The sequence below is a fragment of the Anguilla anguilla genome, chromosome 2 (genome assembly GCF_013347855.1).
Source record: "Anguilla anguilla isolate fAngAng1 chromosome 2, fAngAng1.pri, whole genome shotgun sequence".
Taxonomy (NCBI): domain Eukaryota; kingdom Metazoa; phylum Chordata; class Actinopteri; order Anguilliformes; family Anguillidae; genus Anguilla; species Anguilla anguilla.
The window spans coordinates 65,911,071-65,933,097 of record NC_049202.1 but is presented as its reverse complement, the minus strand read 5'-3'; the positions used below and the strand labels follow the sequence as shown (position 1 = coordinate 65,933,097).

Below are 22,027 nucleotides of genomic sequence, written 5' to 3'. Positions count from 1 at the left end.
CACACAGACACACTGAGACCAGAATATTAAGCATGTCACAAGGAAAACTGTCTCATTGACCACCCAGGGCCCTGGAGTAATATGGAGAAAGGGGGGGTGGTTCCCAGCTAAATGTAAACACGGAATACATTCTTTGTGTCAAGATATTTGCTACTGCACTACCTTGACCCTGGCCTCCTAAAAGCAGTAATCCTCAGTTCCATACAAATTTATCCAGTAATTCATAAATGTTTTACAGAATGTGGTGTAGCCAGAAGCACATATGCACGACACTCCGACAATAGTCTTAAGAGTAGGCCTAATTTTTAGACGTGAGAAGTTAACACGCAAGTACGCAACCCATGTTAAGTAGCTGTTTCAGTTGGTTATTGTGGCGAGTAACCAATATAGCCTCTCAATCTTTTGTTGTATCAGGTTTTTCGATTTTTTAAGTGGGCAGCTATCCGAAGCGAGATTTCGGATCCCCGTTCCCTACCAATGTCCAGCGACCACGCTGTCCGGAAAAACGTGTGTTAACGCGCCATCTAGGGGCGAAATATGGGAAAGCATCAGCAATAAAGGTGAAACTAGGACACGGTTACAATCAGTAGGCTGGGCTGGCACACACATTCGGTCCACTGCGTGTCTGTGCTCCCTTGAAGAACTGAGCAATCAGCCAAGTCAGTATATATACAGAAATGACGTATTATGGGAAGATTCTGTATGAGTATTCATGATTCTGACTGGACTATGTACATGATATGAATTCCAAAGCCCAGGATCAATCATAGGCCACTTACTGTTTTGAGCTATTAAGTGTAATGTATCATCCATTAAGTCAATAATTTGTATGTTCAATATCAATACTGACTACATAAGATCATGGAATTCATATTTTCCTCAAAAGACTATTGATGAAAAAATTCATGATTGTTAGGAGTTAGTATTATAGTATCGCGTCATTATAAATACTAGCGTTAGTATCAGCAGTATATACTGGAAGCTGTCTTTAAAGCTCATGAAGACAGATATCTGCACATTCACAGGTTGGGAAGCTGATCTCTGTGATAATCAACAACAATGTCAACATTTTGATAACATTTCCCACGAGAGCTGTTTGATCGTTGACATTATCTTTGTAACTTCGTTTTACAACAGGATCCCCCTTGTAAAATGGATGTTGATGGGACTTTCCTGTTAAAATAAGGGATAAATAAATAAAGGATTAAAGGTGTATTCAGTGCTTGTGAATGTGTCGTGTAGGGCTTATGAAAGCATTACGCAATTCTCAATGCACCGATTTCTTTATCTAACTGCAGTTAACGAAACACTAGTCTTAAGTCAGATTTCGGCCTTTTCCTAGATATCTGCTGACTACGGGACAGTGAATCCATGTCTGCCACATATGTGCTGAAGCAGGTCAGCGAGTCCGTCTGTGAGATTCCTGTGTGTGGGAACGTCAGGAGGACTTATCAGGTTCTTTCAATCAAGCGCCTGCACGTGCAAGCCCCTGCAGTTAAGATTCGTGTCATCACACATTGCGAAACAGGTTCTCCCGCCCACCCGCTTCACATTCGCAACTGTAGTGACAGAAGAAATTTTTATACAAAAGGCCAGTCACGGAGAAGCAGTTTATTATATCAAGCCGGTGACACATTTACAATACCAAGCACGGGCTGAGTGACAGCTGAACCAATACGAGGCTCCGATGAACTGCGGCGTCAGCTCAGCCCAATCACGCGACACCTCGTGCACTGACCAGCTTCTACAACAAAACGGGCCCAGTGCAGGAGCCCCGGAGGCCGAGGCCACTCAAACTTTGCTGCCTGAGTTCAAATATCCAAAATCTTGGGGGGTGGGGGGGTGGGGGTGGCTCAAACGAAAACAGACGTGTCACAGCCAATGCTTTCTCTGGAAACAAATCATGAAACTCTCGGCAGAAATGGAGTGGTAAAATTAGTCGAGCGATATCTCACACACAGAAGCAGCAGGATGTTAGAAAAGCTGAGTCACTCACACACTCCTGACCGGCCAGCTTCACCTCCTGACATTCCGCTCCCATCCTAGCAGTGTCCTCAGTTCAGTCAGCAAATGTTCAAAACGCACGTGACAAAAACACAGGCCACTGTTTGGGCCTTTCAGCCTGCCTCTTCTCTAGCCTGCTGTGCATTTCCATTGGCTACCACTCCCCAGGAAGTGGAAGACTGGTGAACACAGCATCCAAACCACTATATATACATGTCGCACAGCTCGGTCAGTTAAAAACATCTTTTCCCTACAACAGGGGAGGAAAAAAACTTAAAACACATCAGACCTTTGCAGCTCTATAAATATTTTACTGTACAGTAAGTTACAGGAAAGCAACACAGATACACCACGTCAAGAACTGCAGGCATAAAGTGAGAAAATAGAACAGGACAGACGAACCAAACTCACGTTAGAACACACAGAAATAAAATGCTTTGTACACTACTGTGTATAACTATATACTCTGCACTACCAAGCATTAGTGTTGTAGCTTCCGTACAACAGATTGTGCGTAGGATAAAAAAGTAGAAAGAATATCCTCAAGCAACCTTCAGATCCAAGCATGAGAGTAAAACAAAGATAGACAGGCAGGGGGCTTTTTCAGGAGTCGGGAGGAACTCCCACACGTACAGCGCAAACACACTGGCACAGGCCGCACATAATCAACATCTCCAGCAGGAGCATTTTCTCTCCTCCCCTTTAACGTGTACAGTTAGAAGCCACAAACACACATACACACACAGGCTCACACACACACACACACACACACAACACGCACATGGGAGCAGAGGACTTTAAAGCCACAACACACTCGCAAATCATTAGTCTGGGATGCTAGCAAATGTCCAGATATTTGGTTAACTGTTCTCGGCAGTCCAAATGACAACTCTTTTAATGGTTTAATGAACAACAGACATTTTAAAAAGAAAGTGCTTTTTTCCCTAGTTTACAATGGCTGAGGCGAAGCAATAGGTTTTTATTTTTATTTTTATAAAGATGCAGTCAAAACCCTTATTAATGCCAACTGGACATCACTACTGCTTGCATACGTGCAACAAAAGCTGGTAGATATACATCATGTCATGTAATGCCTTTGTGGCAAGTACAATGCTACACCATATACCATTAGTCATATTCACAAAGAGAAGGTGGTGAGAATTACCACAATTGTACTGAACTTAAGTGAACTTTGGTTTTTCAGAGTGATTGCATAACCCTTAATGTCTTAAGCAATAGATGAACCATTTTAACACAGCTATGCAGTAGCACAGGATTCTGCCCTTAGAGACGGGCTGGGAGTGTGACCGTGGAGTGCAGAGTGTGTGTGAAGAGCTTGATGTGTGGACGGGAGTGTGTGGTGTGTGTGTGTGTGTGTGTGGTGGGGGTGTACGAGACACTGAACAGGTGGGAATAAGATCCCTCTGCATCGTAGTACAGAGCCAGCGCAGATTTTTCAGGCTCCCAGGCCTTTCTTTGCAGTCGCGGTATCAGAGTCGTGTGTAAACCGCAACTCCCACAATGCAGCGCAAACGTCTTTGTCCCACTGCTTGTGGGAGAGTACGATTGCATAGAAACAGAGAAACCCTAAACTGTTGTGCAGGAAGGGTCCCATTCAGCAGAAACAGTGACCATACAAAACCCCATGAAGAGTGCGTCTTTTCCCTTTTTAAAACGGACCAGACACACAGGTGGAGAGAGAATCTGAGGTCTGGTCACAACTCATTAGCAATAACAGTTAATAAAAAAATATATATATATATTATTTCATACCCAACAAGTAGCGCTGGCAAAATATGTTCATGTGATTAAACAGCAACATTTCAGTCTCGGGCAAAACAAAGAAAATAGTACAACATTCTAAAACAAGGCAAAATTGACCTATGTAAGATTCAGTAATGAAACGGACATTGCGTGTGCAGGCTGGGTTAAGCCTAAGAATCATACGCTTGTGTAGATAAAGCCTCCAAGCCAGCTACTCCCCGTCTAGACCACGTCTGTATTGAGGAAATCATTATGGGGACACAAACACATTAGGCGAAAGAATGGCAGGGCCAGGTGTTAACCGTTAACTACAGGAGAGGAGTGCAACGGCTCACTAACCAGAGAGCGGTTTAGAGCACAGTCCACTACAGCACCCGTGACGAGACAGGCACCATGGAAACCAGAATGAGGTCAGCGTGTGCACAGTGCGGTCTGGAGTGTCAGTGCGTTCTCAGTGATACCTGCCCCTGTACACCTGTATACCTGCCACTCTGTGTGCCACAGCCGTGGGTCCCTCTGCGCTACAGTTCAACTTAGCATTTACCGCAGTGCGTTGCTGTCTGTCCTGCGTGAGTGTGTGAGCGTGCGTGCACACGTGTGAGTGTGTGACTGTGTATGTGTGCGTGCGTGCGTGCATGAAAAGGATTATTTTGCATTGTGACGCCTGACGTGACGCACACGTGGAAACACCCAAATCAGATCTGAAGGAGTGTGTTAGCAAACGCCTAGCCCGGGCGCACACCAGTCCCAAATGGCGAAAAAGGCGGGGCGAGGACCGAGAGGGGCGCGGCCGTGCGCTGGCCTCTGCCCCTCCCCCACCGCTCTGGCCCCGCCCCCCTCAGTGCTGCAGCTCCTTCATCCTGTTGAGGGCGCTGCCGGCCTGGAACCACTCGATCTGCGTCTGGTTGAAGGTGTGGTTCAGCTGGACGGTGTCCTTCCTCCCGTCGGCGTGCTTGATCACCGCCGTCAGGGGCTGGGACAGACAGGAGGGGGCGCCGGTGAGCCTCCGAACAGCCCATCATCTCAAGACGGAACTGAGCGGGACGTCCCGCTCACAGGCAACACAGAGCGCACGCGGGGCAGGTCTCACCTTTCCAGGGGCGAAACTCTTCAGACCCACGATGGAGATCTTGTCGTTGGGGAGGATCTTCTCATAGTCCTGGGGGTCGGCGAACGTCAAGGGGAGCAGGCCCTGCTTCTTCAGGTTCGTCTCTGGAGAGAGAGAGGGAGAGGGGAGGAGAGAGAGGGATAGAGTGCAAGAGAGAGAGAGGAAGAGAGGGGAAGAGAGAGAGAGAGAGGGAAAGGGGGCAGAGAGAGAGAGGAAAAGAGGGGAAGAGAGAGAGAGAGGAATAAGCAGGCTAACAGAGGGTAGAGGATACAGTGCTGATCACTACAAGCTCATGCAGATGCAGAGAGAGCCCTGCACATCCATGTTAAGGTCTTTAAATCAATATAAGCCAATGCCTGCAAAATGGAGGACACAAGAGCCAAAAAAAGAATAATAAACGGCCAGCACTAATGTAGGTGTTTTTTTGTCCTTTGTGTCTGAGCTCACCAGTGCTCTCATTCTTCTTTGTGACCTCATTTGAAATGCCCCAAGTCAAGAGTCCTGGAAATGAATCCCTTTCAAACAGAGCTAATCTTCCCAATGTTCTGGCACAGACTCTAAGCTATCCCAGCACCATCTGTGGCTGGTAGCCCTGCATAGCCCAACGCAATAGCCACTAGCATCGCCCAGGGAAGCGGGGGTACAAGCCAGCCCACATGACAGCATGTCATTGCTCACTAGCGCCCGCTGCTGGTTGATCTGGCTCTCACGGCCGCACATGAGGCATCTTGTGTCTGTGCGAAGCCACCCTGTAGACCGTGGTCTGATAAGAAGCAGGGGCTTCGTAGGGAAGCTATGCTCGTCTTCACTCTTCTAAATCTATAGTAGAGGTTTGTAGTAGCAGGAATTGCAATCAATTCATTTTGCAGTTTTAAACTGAGAGAAGAAAGCAAAAAGCATTTTAAAAAATTATCTTTTTGTTAAGTGCTTTTCTCTGTGTCCCACAAGGTACAGTGGACACAATCTGGAAACACCGGGGCACGGGGTCATTAAAACACTTCATTACGGGTACCCCCAACACACAGGCCCTTGCAGAGACGCTCTACACACAGCCGTGGAGAAAGACAGTCCACTCACACGCCCGCCATCGTATTTGGGAAGACAAAGGCTGGGGTTACGGAGAACAATGCAGACACTATTCTGCGCGTTTGGACACTGTGTACTCTCTCCCCTTCGCCCGCTCTTCAGCAAGGACCACACACTTTATCCCCCCCTTCCTTCTGAGCACGCTCAGTTTCTCCCTCGCGCTATGTATTTTTTTCCCTTGATTTGGCTCTGTACTCCACAATTTTAGATTTCTAATCAAACAATTCACAGCTGATTTAGGTAAGCCAAAGGTTTGGCCTATGTCTCTGACTATTTTTTTTCACTCTTACTTTTCAGCCACATAATGGCTTGCTTGAATTTTATAGCACAGAAAAAGCAGTATATAGCAGTAATCTGGAGGAATTCTATTGGTGTCTACATGGACAATATAATTCAAATAAATATTTTACACAGAACTGATACACAGACACAGACTCAGACAGACAGACACAGACACACACACACAGCGACACACACAGACTCAGACACACACACACACACACACACACACACACACACAGCGACACACACAGACACAGCGACACACACACACACACAGCGACACACACAGACACTAAGACACACACACACACACACACACACACACACACACACACACGCACCGTGGATCCGGGCGAAGCTCTTGACGATGATGACTCTGCCCCCCAGGTGTCGGGGCTCCAGGGCGGCGTGCTCTCTGCTGGAGCCCTCGCCGTAGTTCTCATCCCCGACCACAGCCCACTGCACACCGTGCTTCTGCACAGGGGAGACACAGGGACACAGCTACTGCACACCGTGCTTCTGCACAGGGGAGACACAGGAACACAGCTACTGCACACAGCCCACTGCACACCGTGCTTCTGCACAGTGGAAACACAGGAACACAGCTACTGCACACAGCCCACTGCACACCGTGCTTCTGCACAGGGGAAACACAGGAACACAGCTACTGCACACAGCCCACTGCACACCGTGCTTCTGCACAGGGGAGACACAGGGACACAGCTACTGCACACCGTGCTTCTGCACAGGGGAGACACAGGGACACAGCTACTGCACACAGCCCACTGCACACCGTGCTTCTGCACAGTGGAAACACAGGAACACAGCTACTGCACACAGCCCACTGCACACCGTGCTTCTGCACAGGGGAGACACAGGGACACAGCTACTGCACACCGTGCTTCTGCACAGGGGAGACACAGGAACACAGCTACTGCACACAGCCCACTGCACACCGTGCTTCTGCACAGGGGAGACACAGGGACACAGCTACTGCACACAGTCCACTGCACACCGTGCTTCTGCACAGGGGAAACACAGGGACACAGCTACTGCACACCGTGCTTCTGCACAGGGGAAACACAGGGACACAGCTACTGCACACCGTGCTTCTGCACAGGGGAAACACAGGGACACAGCCCACTGCACACCGTGCTTCTGCACAGGGGAGACACAGGGACACAGCTACTGCACACAGTCCACTGCACACCGTGCTTCTGCACAGGGGAGACACAGGGACACAGCTACTGCACACAGTCCACTGCACACCGTGCTTCTGCACAGGAGAAAAACAGGGACACACCAACAGCACTGCAGCACATTGCCCACTGCACAAGGGCTAAACCTAATTCCACAGTATATTTTAGATTTCAGGGTACTGAAGCCTGTAGCCTACAGTCACGCACACACACACACACACACACACACACACACACACACACTCGTACGGTCCTCACCTTGTAGTCGCGTGCCACGTCGGGGACTCCCCCGTACTCGCCGGTCAGCTGGTTGCGGATGCTGTTGACGGCGTCGTTCTCCATGTTGACGGCCCCGATCAGCAGGTTGTTGGAGATGTTGTCCAGGTGACCGCGGAACTTGAGCCAGGGCCCGGCGGCGCTGATGTGGTCGGTGGTGCATTTACCTTTCACCTGCGGTGAGAGAGATGTCAGGTAACGCCACCGTCAGTGGTGTGAGGCCCAGACGGTGGGCAGGGCCACCGCATTACAAACAGCAAGCAGATGTGTTTCCTCAGCACCAGGATTAATCAGGATTCCTCAAGCAGCCCTATGTCTGCATTCAACTCTGAATCCCTTCCTTTTCAGTGTACCATGTCTATGTGGGTACGTGTATGCGTATTGTGTGCACACAGGTGTGTCTGTTTGTGTGTGTGTGTGTGTGTGCGTGTGCATGCATGTCTATGTGAATCTGTTTGTGTGTGTGTGTGTATTGTGTGTGTAAGCGCATCCGTGTGAATGTGTGTGTTCATGTCCTCCTGTACAGTGAATGGCTGACTCAGGCTGGGGGCGGGTCCCAGGCAGGCCCCTCCCTCCCTCCCTCACCTTGATGAGGATGTACAGGTCCTCCAGGTCGTTGCCGTCCCACTGGTCGAAGGGCTCCAGCAGCTGCAGGCGGTTGCTCTGGGGGTTGACGTCCACGCGCAGGGCGACGCCGTCGGCGGGCGGGTGCTGGTAGGTGTCCTGTCCCGGGTCGAAGTCGCGGGCGGGCAGCTCGTCTCCCGTGGGCGGCACCAGCTTGAACTTCTCTCCGCTGGAGGCGGTGAGGTAATCCGTCTCCGGGTTGAATTTCAGGGAGCCGGCGATGGCCAGGGCTGTGACAATCTGCCGCAGGAAGAGGAGGAGTCAGCTCTGTAGACTGAGTCTGCACGTTAGAAAGTTATTTACTGAGTCAGGAGACGCTCTGCAGAGCTGATGTTCGTGTGGACGGAATTCTGCCAGAACTACAGAACTGCTGTTTGTGTGGATGGAATTCCACCAGGACTACAGAACTGGTGTTTGTGTGGATGGAATTCCACCAGGACTACAGAACTGGTGTTTGTGTGGATGGAATTCCACCAGGACTACAGAACTGGTGTTTGTGTGGATGGAATTCCACCAGGACTACAGAACTGGTGTTTGTGTGGATGGGATTCCACCAGGACTACAGAACTGGTGTTTGTGTGGATGGAATTCCACCAGGACTACAGAACTGGTGTTTGTGTGGATGGAATTCTACCAGGACTACAGAACTGGTGTTTGTGTGGATGGAATTACACCAGGACTACAGAACTGGTGTTTGTGTGGATGGAATTCTGCCAGGACTACAGAACTGGTGTTTGTGTGGATGGAATTCCACCAGGACTACAGAACTGCTGTTTGTGTGGATGGAATTCCACCAGGACTACAGAACTGGTGTTTGTGTGGATGGAATTCCACCAGGACTACAGAACTGGTGTTTGTGTGGATGGAATTCCACCAGGACTACAGAACTGGTGTTTGTGTGGATGGAATGGCAGTCAGTACTAGTACTGTTGGTACCTCAGGGGAGGTGACAAAGGCGTGGGTTGCTGGGTTGGCATCATTCCTGGCGGTGAAGTTTCTGTTGAAAGACGTAACGATCGTGTTCTTCTCTCCCTTCTTGACATCGCGCCTGAATAGAGCAGAAAAAAAATTCAATATTGCGACACGTTTGGCCGAACATACTGAGCCTCAGCACGGATTGGCAGGGGAGCTGTCCAGTATCTATTCAACCCCATCGTGAGGAGCAGTAAACCTACAGAATGGTTCAGTTAGAAAAGGATGCAGGTGCGACCGGAGCGTGACCTGGGCGTGACTCGGGCGTCTGTGTGTGTTCGGCATGTGGATGAAAGTAAATGGCAGGTGCAGACGACCGAGGGCATTAGTCACCTGTCCCACTGTCCAATGCAGGGTCCACAGGCATTGGCCAGCACCACTCCCCCAACCTCCCTCAGGACCTTAGCCTGCAGCACAAACAGAGATAAATGTATCACAGTAAACTCTGAGCCTGCAGCACAAACACAGGTGAATGTGCACAGTAAACTCTGAGCCAGCAGGCCCATACAAGACAGATGACGCACTACAGTATGCTGTCAGTAAACTTTGGCACAGTTGGCCTAGCAAATGTCAACATTGCTCAGCCAGGCTGAGAATAATTATTGTACTCTGCCTCCAGAAAGAATCACAGTTCATTATGTCATAGTGCACTGTTACCCTGGGGACACAAGCACACAGTTTATGTCACAGTGCACAGTTAAGCAGGAGCCATATTCACACAGTGATTATGTCACAGTACACAGATACCCTGGAGACACATGCACACAGTTTATGATGTCACAGTGCACTGTTAGGCAGGAGCCATATTCACACAGTGATTATGTCACAGTGCACTGTTACCCTGGAGACATGCACACAGTGATTATGTCACAGTGCACCGTTACCCTGGAGACATGCACACAGTGATTATGTCACAGTGCACTGTTACCCTGGAGACATGCACACAGTTTATGATGTCACAGTGCACTGTTACCCTGGAGACATGCACACAGTGATTATGTCACAGTGCACTGTTACCCTGGATACATGCACACAGTGATTATGTCACAGTGCACTGTTCCCTGGAGACATGCAGACAGTGATTATGTCACAGTGCACTGTTCCCTGGAGACATGCACACAGTGATTATGTCACAGTGCACTGTTCCCTGGAGACATGCAGACAGTGATTATGTCACAGTGCACCGTTACCCTGGAGACATGCACACAGTGATTATGTCACAGTGCGCTGTTAGCCCTCTCTAAACCTCAGTAAACACCAGCGTGCTGCTCACTCACGTAGCCGTCTCTCTCGATGGTGGCGCGGATCTGCTCGGACCCGGGCGTGACGGTGAACTGGGCCTGGCACTTGAGCCCGTGGTCCAGGGCCTGCTGGGCTACAGAGGCGGCCCGGCCCATGTCCTCATAGCTGGAGTTAGTGCAGCTGCCAATCAGACCTGCGGCAACACAGGACACACACAGACATACACACACACATGCACGCACGAACGTACACATGCAAGCACGCACACACACACACACACACACACACACACACACATGCACATACGTACACATGCACACAAACACGCACGCACATGGATGCGCACACACACACACACGTCATCAACACAGCTCAGGAGCCTAGTAAATTATGTCATTCAGAGCTTCTAGCTATTTCTAAATGTAGCAGCATCACACTTTTCTCATGACCCCATCACTGCCAAGTGCTCTATTACAGGCGCAGTCTATATGTGTCAAAAACATTTCTGACACCCAGCAGTACACGTATATACACTGTAAAATGCGTGCAGTATGAATGTGTGTCAGGATGTTAAGCTGTACAGCTGGACGGGGAGTCAGCAGCTGCACTTACCCACTTTGACCTCTAGGGGCCATCCGTTCTGCTCGGCCACTCTGCCGATGTCGGACACGGGGTGGGCCAGGTCAGGGGTGAAGGGCCCGTTAATGTGGGGCTTCAGCTGGCAGAGGGGACACGGAGAGGGAGAGAGCGGTTCATTTATTTTTTACTCTCACACCTTTGCCTCCTCTGAAAGGCCGAGTCAGGCCAGGCCTGCTAAGACCGCAGCGCATGGGCTCACCTCGCTCAGGTTGAGCTCGATCACCTGGTCGTACTCGCAGCCAGGGTCCGGCACCAGCACGTCCTGGTACTCGTCAGCCAGGGCGGCGATGTCTGCGGCGGGAGAAATGAGCGCCGGGGGTCAAAGGTCAAAGGTCAAAGTTCACAGGCGGGGAGTCTGAGTTCATAAGGAGCTCAGCTCGCAGCCAGAGACTGTGCTGTGTGCTCAAAGACCCAGGATGAGTCAGCACCACCGTAGCTCTGGCCAAGGTCTTCACACTGAGCGATCTCCTACAAACACTAAGCTGCATACACACACAGCGCTGTCAAATACCAGCCAGCTGAATTATCCCTGCACGAGTGTGTGTGCTGAGGAACGAGACTGAACACGGAACAAATGTAGAACACGAGCGGAGGGGTTGGGGCAGATGGACAGAGGCAGTGCTGGGAGTCAGACGGGTGTAGCGCGTAGCGCGTAGTGGGGGGGGGGGGTGTTAGATTAGCACTGACCCCCCCGGCCGGTCTTCTGCAGGTAGGTCCTCATGCGGTGGTTGTAGGGGAACACAGAGGTGGTGGCTCCAATTTCAGCTCCCATGTTACAGATAGTGGCCATTCCTGAGAGAGAGGGAGGGATGGAGAGAGAAAGGGAGGGAAAGAGGGTGAGGAGGGAAGGAGGGAGATGAGGGAGAGAGGGAGAGAAGGACGATATAAACAGACTTCAATGTTGCACTACACATCATGCAATACAAGCTTTAAACAAAAGATGTACTTGTCAAAACACATAAGCACAAAACCTATTTAATAATGAATGCAGTTATACATGGATTATACAGGTTTTATAGTTTCTCCCAGTGCGTGCGTGTGTGTGTGTGCATGCGTGCGTGTGCGTGCGTGCGTGCATGCGCACGTGGAGCAGCGACCCCCTCCAGCCCTGTCCCAGGACTCACCGGTGCAGGAGATGGAGTCCACCCCGGGCCCGTGGTACTCCACGATGGCTCCAGTGCCCCCCTTCACCGTCAGGATCCCGGCCACCTTCAGGATGACGTCCTTCGGGGAGGTCCAGCCCGAGAGGGAGCCCGTCAGCTTCACTCCGATCACCTGAGACAGGGCCGAGCGTTCAAACCTGTCCTCCATAAACGAGCTCAAACGGGCAGAGAGAAGGAGCAAGAGGCCCCAACACCAAGGAGAGAGAGACATGCACAGTACTGCAGGCCCACAGCGACAGCCTGCAGGTCACAGCTGCCCAACACTGTTCCTGGAGATCTGCCATCCTGTAAGTTTTCACTTCAACCCTAATTTGGAAGACCTGAATGTACTGACTAGCAGCTCAATGAGATCTCTAGCTGTTGAATGAGATGTGCGTTGATAGGGTTGGAATGAAATCCTACAGGACGGTACATCTCCAGGAAGAGGGTAGGGCAGCGCTGTTGTAGGTAAATGATGAACGTAGATGGACTGGGCTTGTCATTATGTGTTCTCATGCATCATAATGTTTCACAGCTAAGGACCACACCAGGCAGACAGAGAAAGGGAGACAGGACAGGCCAGGCAGTGACGCAGACTGGCGCATCTGCCAGACAGAGAGAGAGAGAGGAGAGAGAGGAGAGAGAGGAGAGAGAGAGAGAGAGAGAGAGAGAGAGAGGACAGGCCTGGCAGTGACGCAGACAGGCGCTCACGTTGGGACACTTGAGCTCCCAGGGGATTCCCGCCATCACGTCGACCGCGTCGGCCCCGCCCACCCCGATGCAGATGGAGCCCAGGCCGCCGCCGTTGGGCGTGTGCGAGTCTGTGCCAATCAGCATGACCCCGGGATACGCATAGTTCTCCAGGATGATCTGGAGGCGCAGGACACAGATTAAAATACCACTCATGCATTACTAAATTTAGCTCTTCCTGCATAGCCAATCTCAGTTCATTTGAAAAGTTAACTAATTGTAACCATTTTATCATGCACAAACGCTTAATTTCAGCTGCAGGTCAGGTTATGTTATTTCTATTTTTTTCTGGGTAATATCTGGGTTCATAGAGGGTTTTCTAATGTGAACCCGGAGCTCACTGGCTTTATAATGCTGGAATACGGAATGTCACCAAGCAAAGATGTGGCACTTACCATGGATTTAGCAGACGCTCTTATCCAGAGCGACTAACACACCTTTTACAGAGCATTTTTACATTGTATCCATTTATACAGCTGGATATATACTGAAGCAATTTCGGTTAAGTACCATGCTCAAGGGTACAACGGCAGTGTCCTACCCGGGAATCGAACCTGCGACCTTTCGGTTACAAGCCCAGTTCCTTACCCACTGTGCTACACTCCGTCCTCGTCCTCACAACAGCCTTCTACTGCCCTACCTGATGGATGATTCCGGAACCTGGTTTCCAGAAGCCCACTCCGTATTTGGCTCCAGCGCTAGCCAGGAAGTTATACACCTCCTGATTCACTTCCTGTGTCAAACACGGAGATGCAGAAGGAAAGCAGAGAAGAATTTGACATTTTCAGTGTGATGCCTTGTGGAAGTATTTAAAAGACTGTCTTCTTTCTTGTGAAAAATTACAAAGATGACTTATTCCCTTACGCTTAGTGCCTTATCGTAGTTTCCTGGTTGCTCAACACACAGTCTGGGCATGCAGCCAAATATAACCTCCCATGTTTATTTAGTTCCCATGGAGAAAAAACTGTTATTGTAGTTCCTTATCTCTCTGCAAGAACTGTGAGTTTCTCTGTCTGTCTAGGAGGTATAAAACTTGCTGAATAAACCGTCGATTTTCAGAGGACTGCAGAGAATTGCGAATGCTGTATTCCTCTCCATGATATCATGTATTAAAGCTTCTCAACCTTGGTTAATGTCTCTGTGTAGAACTGAATTATTCGTCGACACCCCCTGTTACACATACTACAGAAGGTCTCTTTAGACTCCCCCCCCCCGGGGCCTCTCACCTTGGCCCTCTGCAGGTCCTGGGCCCCGCCGATCTGGGCCTCTATCAGGTGGTCGCAGTGGATGGTGGAGGGCACGGCCACCCGGGGCAGGCCGCTGCTGATGAACTGCAGCATGGCCATCTGCGCCGTGGCGTCCTGCATGGCCACGCGGTCCGGCCGCAGCCGCAGGTACGTGCGCCCGCGCGCGATGTCCTGCCCCGCCGGGTCGTCCAGGTGCCCGTACACGATCTTCTCCGACAGGGTGAGCGGCCGGTTGAGTCTGGGACAGGGGGAGAGTGGGAAGGGGAGTGGGGGGGGGAGGGGGGAACGGGATCAAACATGGTGGTATTTTGAGTTTGGCTTGGACCTGCTGCCAGTTCCAAATTTAAAAATCAACCTTCATCCTCCATTATTCCATATCACAACACGCTATCCCATTACACACACACACACGCGCACGCACACACACACACACACATACACAGGCCCCTCTGAAAGAAAGTCAGTAAAATACAACTATTATACAACAGAGCGGGGAATCACCAAAAGGGAAAGTCAGACGCAGCAGACTGACCTCTTGCGCACAATGTTGACGTTGGACACCAGCTTGTCATAGTTGATGTGGGAGCTGGGCTCAAAGCGGCTCATGGTCACCTGGGCCTTGGCTCTGAAGGCTGCAGACACATGGAGCCGTCTCACGCCCTGCCCCAGGGCATGCTGGGAAGACACAGAAACAGCAAGGGCTTCATTAGGACTAGGACTGTACATATACCAGACACAGATCTAGTCTGAAAGAGAGGACATGCCTCCAAAACGTCAAACACTCTCCATGCCCAAGTGGTCAGTTTAAGGTCTTGAAATTAGGACAATATGTAGCAATATATTAAAAACATTGCAATTTTCTAAATGCCAAAAAGCTGCTGTACATGGCAAACAGATTTTAAAGCCCGGATTTTCACTTTTAATGATTGCCAGTGGCTAACCCGTAACAGCTAATGGCACTAGCCCACAAAATGACATTGTTTACATTGCTTCTGCAATCAAAAGTTCAAAAAGAAACCACTTGATTAGAGTCAACTAGCTAATCTTAGGCTGCCTTCTATGGTCATGGATCATAGTGTAGTTGGTTCCTTCCAGGGGGATTCAATAAGCTAGAAAATATCAGGGATCGACACCTCAGGTCACTGAACTGGACCATCTGTTTATTTTAGCCTCATCGCTCCTCTTTTCATTTGGGAGTCAAATTTCCTGGATGTTTCACAGATATATTTGATGGACTGTAATAATATCTTAATTGAACATATTTCATAGATAAAAGTATATTATTCCCAAACAAATGTAATATATTAATTTATGGTTTGAGCAATAAGTCTTTCAAATATCCCAGTCTGTCTAGATGTCTTTCAAAACAATATATCATTTTTAAAAATGGCTTAAACTTAAACTTTATCAAAATAGCATTCTTTCACTCCATTTTTTCTGAAACAAACATGCATCACATAGTTTTGGATACTGCTTGCTGTATCAATGTGAATTAAACTTGAGATTGACTGATGGGAAGATGTGTGAAAGGTGAGAGTACTTTCACTTTCAGGACAAAAGTGAACTTCCACGGTTGCTACAGCACAATCATTCTTTACATTCACTGTGGTTGTGGTTAAACCTGGTAAGGCTAGGGCAGTTTACAATGGTGTCTGTGTAATCAAGCTTGCAATGACAGTCTGACAAGGTTATGTCAACAAGAACAAAGAAAACCACAAGAATCACTCATCAGTGGTTTGATGTACACATAATTTATGGGCAGGCCCTTTAAACTACAGCAACCTGTATTAGTCTATATCATAATTTTACCGAGACACATGATTCACATCATTAGCAGGGTTAGCGTTTCTTGGCAGGATTAATGTAAGTACCACAACAAATTATCTTCGAAGGTAAGACAGGACGAGACAAGGTCATCATTGAGTTCGACAATGTCAAACCATAACAATAATGAATTCACGCGGAGACACGCCCACTAACTTGAGCAATGCGCTATGTGAATGTGTGCCAAGAGTCCTAGAAGTCGACTTTGGGAAAAAGCCAAATTAGGACTACAGTTATGCAGGTCTTTATAAAAAAGTGCTAAAAATCAAATCAATCTAATTCGAAGTCCAATTTGATCGCAAGCAAACATGTGAGGATGGGGATCCCAATTTACATCGCACTTTAATCTGAATTAATACTAAATATCCAGACAATTATTATCAGAATTATACAATCAACATTTGATGACAGTGAATACTGAAATTGTTAGCTAACTAACACACCTAAACATTGACAGAAAACAGGCTGACAATTACCGGTTAGGTCTAGTCAACTGGCAGAAACAGAGGCCTGGGAATCACACCACAACACAAGATAGCTAGTACTAGTAGTAGGCAATAACATGACGACTACGCAAACTCGCATGGCCAGCTAGGTGGCAGGCAGCATGAAATCCAACACATTCTCGACACGCGAGGGGCGTAGATAACCAGCAGCTCGATCGCATCAATGATAGCTGAGTGGAATAAGTAGCTAGGTGGTTGTCTCTATCTTTGACTTTGAATTTCGCCAGCTGTGTGAGTTAGCTAACGATAGCTAGCTAACTTTGTTTTCACCTTGCTGCAGCTGGGCGTGGAAAATACCACGCAAACCTACACCGTTGAGGAAATAATTCGGATTGCATAGCTTTACTTAATAAGCAGGAAAGGTGTTCATTTCATAAACTTATTTGGCACTGACTAGCTGGCTAGCAAACAAACTAACGGGAAAGCATGACCTGTATCTAAGCTGCTAGTCTAACGTTAGCTAGCTATTGTAGAGGATCTGAGATTTATTTAACCCTTTTTCAAAAATTAAATTCACCAAAACGGTAACTCAGCCACATGTCGGCGTATTTTTGTGATTAAGCTTACAACGTGCGTATCGTGTAAAATATATGTGTTCGATATTTTAAAAGAAAATCCTTCACTCACCTGCAGCCGGGTGACAGTTAAACAGTAGGTCGCCATTTTGTTCAATTATTATACGTCGCATTAAGGTAACGTCAGATGCACCATCTCCGGGTATTGTTGTTGTCATAAGGTAACTAAACAGAGGGATATTTAAAAATATATAATACATTTTTTTAAAAGTAGTAGTAGTAGTAAAATCCATATCTTAAAGTTATGTGAAACAACATGCAACCTGCCAAAGTGTATTTATTAATTGTGATTATTTGGCTGTAAAAAGTGGTTGGGAGAAGGTGATGCAGTAAGATCAGCTTGCATGCTGATTTTTCCTAGAAAGAAGGATATTTTTGCGTAAGTTATTAATGAGGAATAGGAATGTCTGTTTCGTGGCCAGATCTGCATTGACAACAATTCATCCCCATAAAAATTTTTTAACTAGGATGGCATGTAATGTCCTACACCATGTAGTGGGCTGGTGGATCATGCCCCACCAAAGCAAGGGCTAAGTTAGCATTTTATTATAACGTCATTCTGTACATCTTCAGTGTGTTAAAACTGGGTTTCTGCGTAGTGTAACCTATATTTTGATATTGTATCCTGATCATGCCACGACTGACTTGTCTTATGGAGGGGAGGATTATCTCTGCAGGGTTATTGCCATCCCATCCTTGCAAGAGCGACTCATTTGATTGATTGAGCCAGCTGATGTTGAGGTGCACTCCATCGACTGTACAGCTCAGCAGGGCAAAACAATTCACAGAGGCTGTAAAATAACCAAATAAAAAGCAAGGTGAAAAAACAGGCAGATGTTAATTTACGCCTGTTGCACCTGTTGCAACGGTGCCTGTTGGTCAGCTGCAGGATCATCAGCTGTAAGCCACAAGTCCTTTATTATTAGATTCTAATGTTTGGGATTCTAAAATTAATAGAAGTAAAAGCGCTTTAAAGCTACAATGTATTTGTCGATATTATAAAAATGTATTCAACCAAGCTTGCGCGAAAGACACAAATCTTCCCCAAATTAAAATACCAAAAGGGGGGGTTTCTTGCTTATTGGGGCATTTCAGTAAAATTGGGCAACCCTCTCTACAACGTTGTTTCGATACAAAGTAACTATAGTTTATATTTTATTTTGTAAAAGTAAGCTACTTTTTCTTGAAATATCGCGAACGAACGGCAATTATTCATATCAAACAATCGTTTTAAAATGAAAAACCGTGACTTTACCTTTGGAGGTTGAAAGTTCATTGGCTAATTCAAAGGTGAAAGGGTAAAGTTCCTACAGGCTTCGGCACCCGCTTATTATGGCCAAACATCATCCCGATTTGATTTTCTGTCGGAAACAAGCCGGCGTCGGTGAGACTTATACTCTTTTTAACACCAATAATAAAAATAATGAAACATAATATAGGCTACTCTGAAGCGGACAAACATGTTAAGTTAGCCGATCGGATTCTTTGTTGGCCGCTTTTAGCCTACTAGGCTACCGCAAGCTAGCTTTTACATATTACAAGTTACTTATAGGCAGACGGGTGGACAGCCTGACCACAAGGCTATGATAAATAGACGGCGAGTTAAACAGCCAGCGATAGTTTATAGTTAGCTTCTCAGGAATACTATGAATTTCTTACCTACTGGCAAGTAATATAAATCAAGTATGTGGTTTCGTGCTTGCTGTATGATTACGAGACTTTGCAGCGCCATCGTGTGTTCTTTTAATCTAAGTTGGCATCAACAGTGCACATATTGTATGTGTTAACTAATGTTTGCCCCTTTTTATTGTTTGTTTATTTATTTTGCAGCCATCGGAAGATTGTGTGAAAAATGTAAGTCCGAATTTTACTTCTCTTTGTCGTTTGCAGTTGCAAATAGGCCTACATGTCAAATTTTGAATATTTAAATATAGTTTCACTATATATTTGAAATGTATGTAAATATATGATGTTGAATATATGTCTAATAAATATATTTTTAAATGTATGTACATATATAAAAATGCATGTAGTTCCCATATATTTCCATATTAATATGGGAAGCTTTGACTTAGTCTCATTATTGTTCCCTATTACTCGGGTGGGATGGTCTGTTGATAATAATAGTATGATGCTAATAGTACTAATATCCAATACACCTCCAGGATACATTTCATAAACATTTGTGTGCCATTCCTGATACAGAATAACTGTCTTCTCCAGAAGCATAATTAGGCTACGGGGGCGACATAGCTCAGGAGGTAAGAGCGGTTGTCTGGCAGTCGGAGGGTTGCCGGTTCGATCCCCTGCCCTGGGCATGTCGAAGTGTCCCTGAGCAAGACACCTAACACCTAATTGCTCCCACAACGAGCTGATTGGTACCTTGCATGGCAGCCTTTCACCGTTGGTGTGTGAATGGGTCAATGAGAGGCATCAATTGTAAAGCGCTTTGGATAAAAGCGCTATATAAACGCAGTCCATTTACCATTTACTTGCTGACCTATATTGGCTTTTTTGAGTTGTTTTCATGCATACGTTCATATGTCCAACGGAGCTGTTGTAGATTAATCTCACCGTTCAGAATTAACGCTGTGACTCCGCTACAGGTGACGGGAAGTGTGTGATCTGTGATTCCTACGTACGGCCTTGCACCCTGGTGCGCATCTGCGACGAGTGCAACTACGGCTCCTACCAGGGACGCTGCGTCATCTGCGGGGGGCCGGGAGTCTCTGACGCCTACTACTGCAAGGAGTGCACCATCCAAGAGAAAGATGTGAGCGATTTACTCTCACTCTCTGTCCACATTTTGGCTTGATCTAAGATTTAGCGTTTTCTGATTCCTGTCACTTTCTGAGTTCAGATTGAATTTGGATATATATATTATCTGTAATTGCTTTCCTTTTTTAGGCCTTAACTGTGGTAGCCGAGACATCCGACGCAACGCAGCATTATCACAACACGAATGTAAATTGGAAAACGTTAACAAATGACAAAACACTAATACAAATATGAAACACTATGACAAAAAACAAATGCAAATACAAAAGCATGAAACAAGAAAATAAATCTCTAAAGCTCAACAGCTAGAAAAAAAGTTGAGATGTAACTGCAAATTGTGAAACAACTACAAATCGAAAACACATTACAGACGTGCTGCATTTCAGAAAAACGAAAATGAATTGTTTTTTCTATCTTCTGCTTCAGATAATTATTTTCTTGTTTCGCACTTTTGTATTTGCATTTGTTTTTTCTGTTGTAAAAAACATTTTTTTTATTTGTTTTGTTATTTGTTAATGTGTTTTCCGATTTGTATTCGTGTTGTGATAATGTGGTTACATTTTGATTCTTCTCATTAGTTTGCATGCCATACATATTTGTTCAATTAAATTATTGTAGTCTTCTGCTGCTATATAAATGAATAGCTACTTGTGGAGTTATCTGGCCAGAGAAATATTGTACTTTGAGTGCCATTCAAAACTATGAGGTTATTTGTATTTTATAGAGCACAAATCAACATATTTAGAGTCTTCATTATACATATTCATCATTATTGTTACGTTCATTATTAACATTTTTATGTACAATGACAGTTAAGTGTTGCAGCTTTTAAAAAATATATATATATTTTAAAAAGCTATGCTAGTCTTGCCCTTGGAGATATTGCATGTGTATAAGGAATTTTATAATTGATCCCAGTCCTGGCTGTTTCACTTGAGTAGTCAGGCTGACACGTGGGGTTTCTATCCTTCTTGCTCTGATCTCTTTGCTTCCTCGCTTTCCCTCAACACAGCGAGACGGTTGCCCCAAGATTGTGAACCTGGGAAGTTCTAAGACTGACCTTTTCTACGAGAGGAAGAAGTATGGCTTCAAGAAGAGGTGAAGATGGTCTTCAAGGTCCACAGCTATACAGTTATTGCTCGTTTTTGTACAAATATGATTGATTTTTGTGTATTTGGACTGGATTTTGACACAGGTGTAATAAAGTGTTCTTTTTAATACAGCCCTCTTATCATTGCTGAGCTTGTGTCCACACTTCTGTGGGTTTTCTACTGAGCAGAGAACTGAAAATGGTGGAAAGCAGTGAATCGGGACACTGGGAAGGGTGAAAACACTATTTGCACTACCACTGCCATACCATTAGCATGTCACCACAGAAATCCAGATTCATGAGGCCAAGTGATGCTCTTCCAATCTTCAGTCATCCAGCTTTGGTGATCACGTGCCCACTAGCTCCCTTTTCCTGTTCTTAGCCGATTTAGCTGAGTGGAACCTGATGACGTCTCCTGCTGCTGCAGCTTCTTGGTTTGATACATTGTGTATTCGGACATGCCATGTTGTGAAAAGCTGTTATTTGAGCAGCCATGGCCTTCCTGTTGGCTTCAATGAGTCTCTCCTCCCATTCTCGTGACCTCTCTCATTAACAAGTTGTTTCCACCCACAGAACTGCTACCCACTGGATGTTTTTTTTTTATAGCACCATTCTCTGCAATATCTAGAGACTAGAGTGGAAAAAACCCAGGAGGGCAGCCATTTCTGAGAAGCTGGAACCACCATGTCTGGCATTAACAATTGCACAACATGATACTCTGGAGAACAGGCTATTTGTGCTAACGAGCAGGCGTACATTTTTGTTCCCAACCTTACAGGACAAAGGACTCTATAGGGTACTTGGAGGTATTCTCACATTGAAGATCAGTTACACAGTGAACTCAGAGACTTTTGTGCAAGTCTTTGCTGCCAACTACTTCACTTTTTTTGTGATTGTCTGTATACATAATAGACTGTCA

At 46.7% G+C, this 22,027-nt stretch overlaps 2 protein-coding genes across 3 annotated transcripts; one reads left to right on the top strand and one right to left on the bottom strand.

Annotated features, from left to right (window-relative positions):
- Positions 1 to 1,596: 1,596 nt before the first annotated feature.
- aco2 (aconitase 2, mitochondrial) lies at positions 1,597 to 18,586 on the bottom strand. 2 transcript variants are annotated; one of them, XM_035403875.1, is made up of 19 exons: positions 18,496 to 18,579; positions 17,886 to 18,031; positions 17,293 to 17,405; positions 14,868 to 15,010; positions 14,315 to 14,573; positions 13,729 to 13,821; positions 13,050 to 13,208; positions 12,321 to 12,471; positions 11,884 to 11,988; positions 11,396 to 11,487; positions 11,170 to 11,275; positions 10,593 to 10,750; positions 9,649 to 9,722; positions 9,280 to 9,391; positions 8,305 to 8,583; positions 7,702 to 7,893; positions 6,586 to 6,718; positions 4,859 to 4,980; positions 1,597 to 4,741 (listed from the first exon to the last, which is right to left on the bottom strand). In XM_035403875.1, the coding sequence occupies exons 3-19, from the start codon at positions 17,326 to 17,328 to the stop codon at positions 4,607 to 4,609; spliced, it is 2,349 nt and encodes a 782-aa protein (XP_035259766.1). In that variant the 5' UTR covers positions 17,329 to 17,405; positions 17,886 to 18,031; positions 18,496 to 18,579; the 3' UTR covers positions 1,597 to 4,606. The 2 variants fall into 2 exon arrangements, with proteins under 2 accessions (XP_035259766.1, XP_035259767.1); XM_035403876.1 differs by lacking the exons at positions 1,597 to 4,741; positions 4,859 to 4,980; positions 6,586 to 6,718 and adding an exon at positions 7,220 to 7,402 and having other exon boundaries at positions 18,496 to 18,586.
- phf5a (PHD finger protein 5A) lies at positions 18,504 to 21,240 on the top strand. The gene is made up of 4 exons (XM_035403886.1): positions 18,504 to 18,624; positions 19,071 to 19,094; positions 19,847 to 20,013; positions 21,031 to 21,240. Exons 1-4 carry the CDS (start codon positions 18,573 to 18,575, stop codon positions 21,118 to 21,120), a joined length of 333 nt encoding a protein of 110 aa, XP_035259777.1. The 5' UTR covers positions 18,504 to 18,572; the 3' UTR covers positions 21,121 to 21,240.
- The last annotated feature ends 787 nt before the right edge of the window (positions 21,241 to 22,027 follow it).

Excerpts from the sequence above, each read along its gene's own strand:
- phf5a (XM_035403886.1), top strand. The coding sequence starts at position 18,573 with ATGGCCAAACATCATCCCGATTTGATTTTCTGTCGGAAACAAGCCGGC. Across the intron at positions 19,095-19,846 it reads CGGAAGATTGTGTGAAAAAT|GTGACGGGAAGTGTGTGATC; the intron begins GTAAGTCCGAAT and ends ACTCCGCTACAG. Across the intron at positions 20,014-21,030 it reads GCACCATCCAAGAGAAAGAT|CGAGACGGTTGCCCCAAGAT; the intron begins GTGAGCGATTTA and ends CCCTCAACACAG.
- aco2 (XM_035403875.1), bottom strand. The coding sequence starts at position 17,328 with ATGGCGACCTACTGTTTAACTGTCACCCGGCTGCAG. Across the intron at positions 11,989-12,320 it reads GGACTCCATCTCCTGCACCG|GAATGGCCACTATCTGTAAC; the intron begins GTGAGTCCTGGG and ends CCTCTCTCTCAG. Across the intron at positions 4,742-4,858 it reads AGAGTTTCGCCCCTGGAAAG|CCCCTGACGGCGGTGATCAA; the intron begins GTGAGACCTGCC and ends TGTCTGTCCCAG.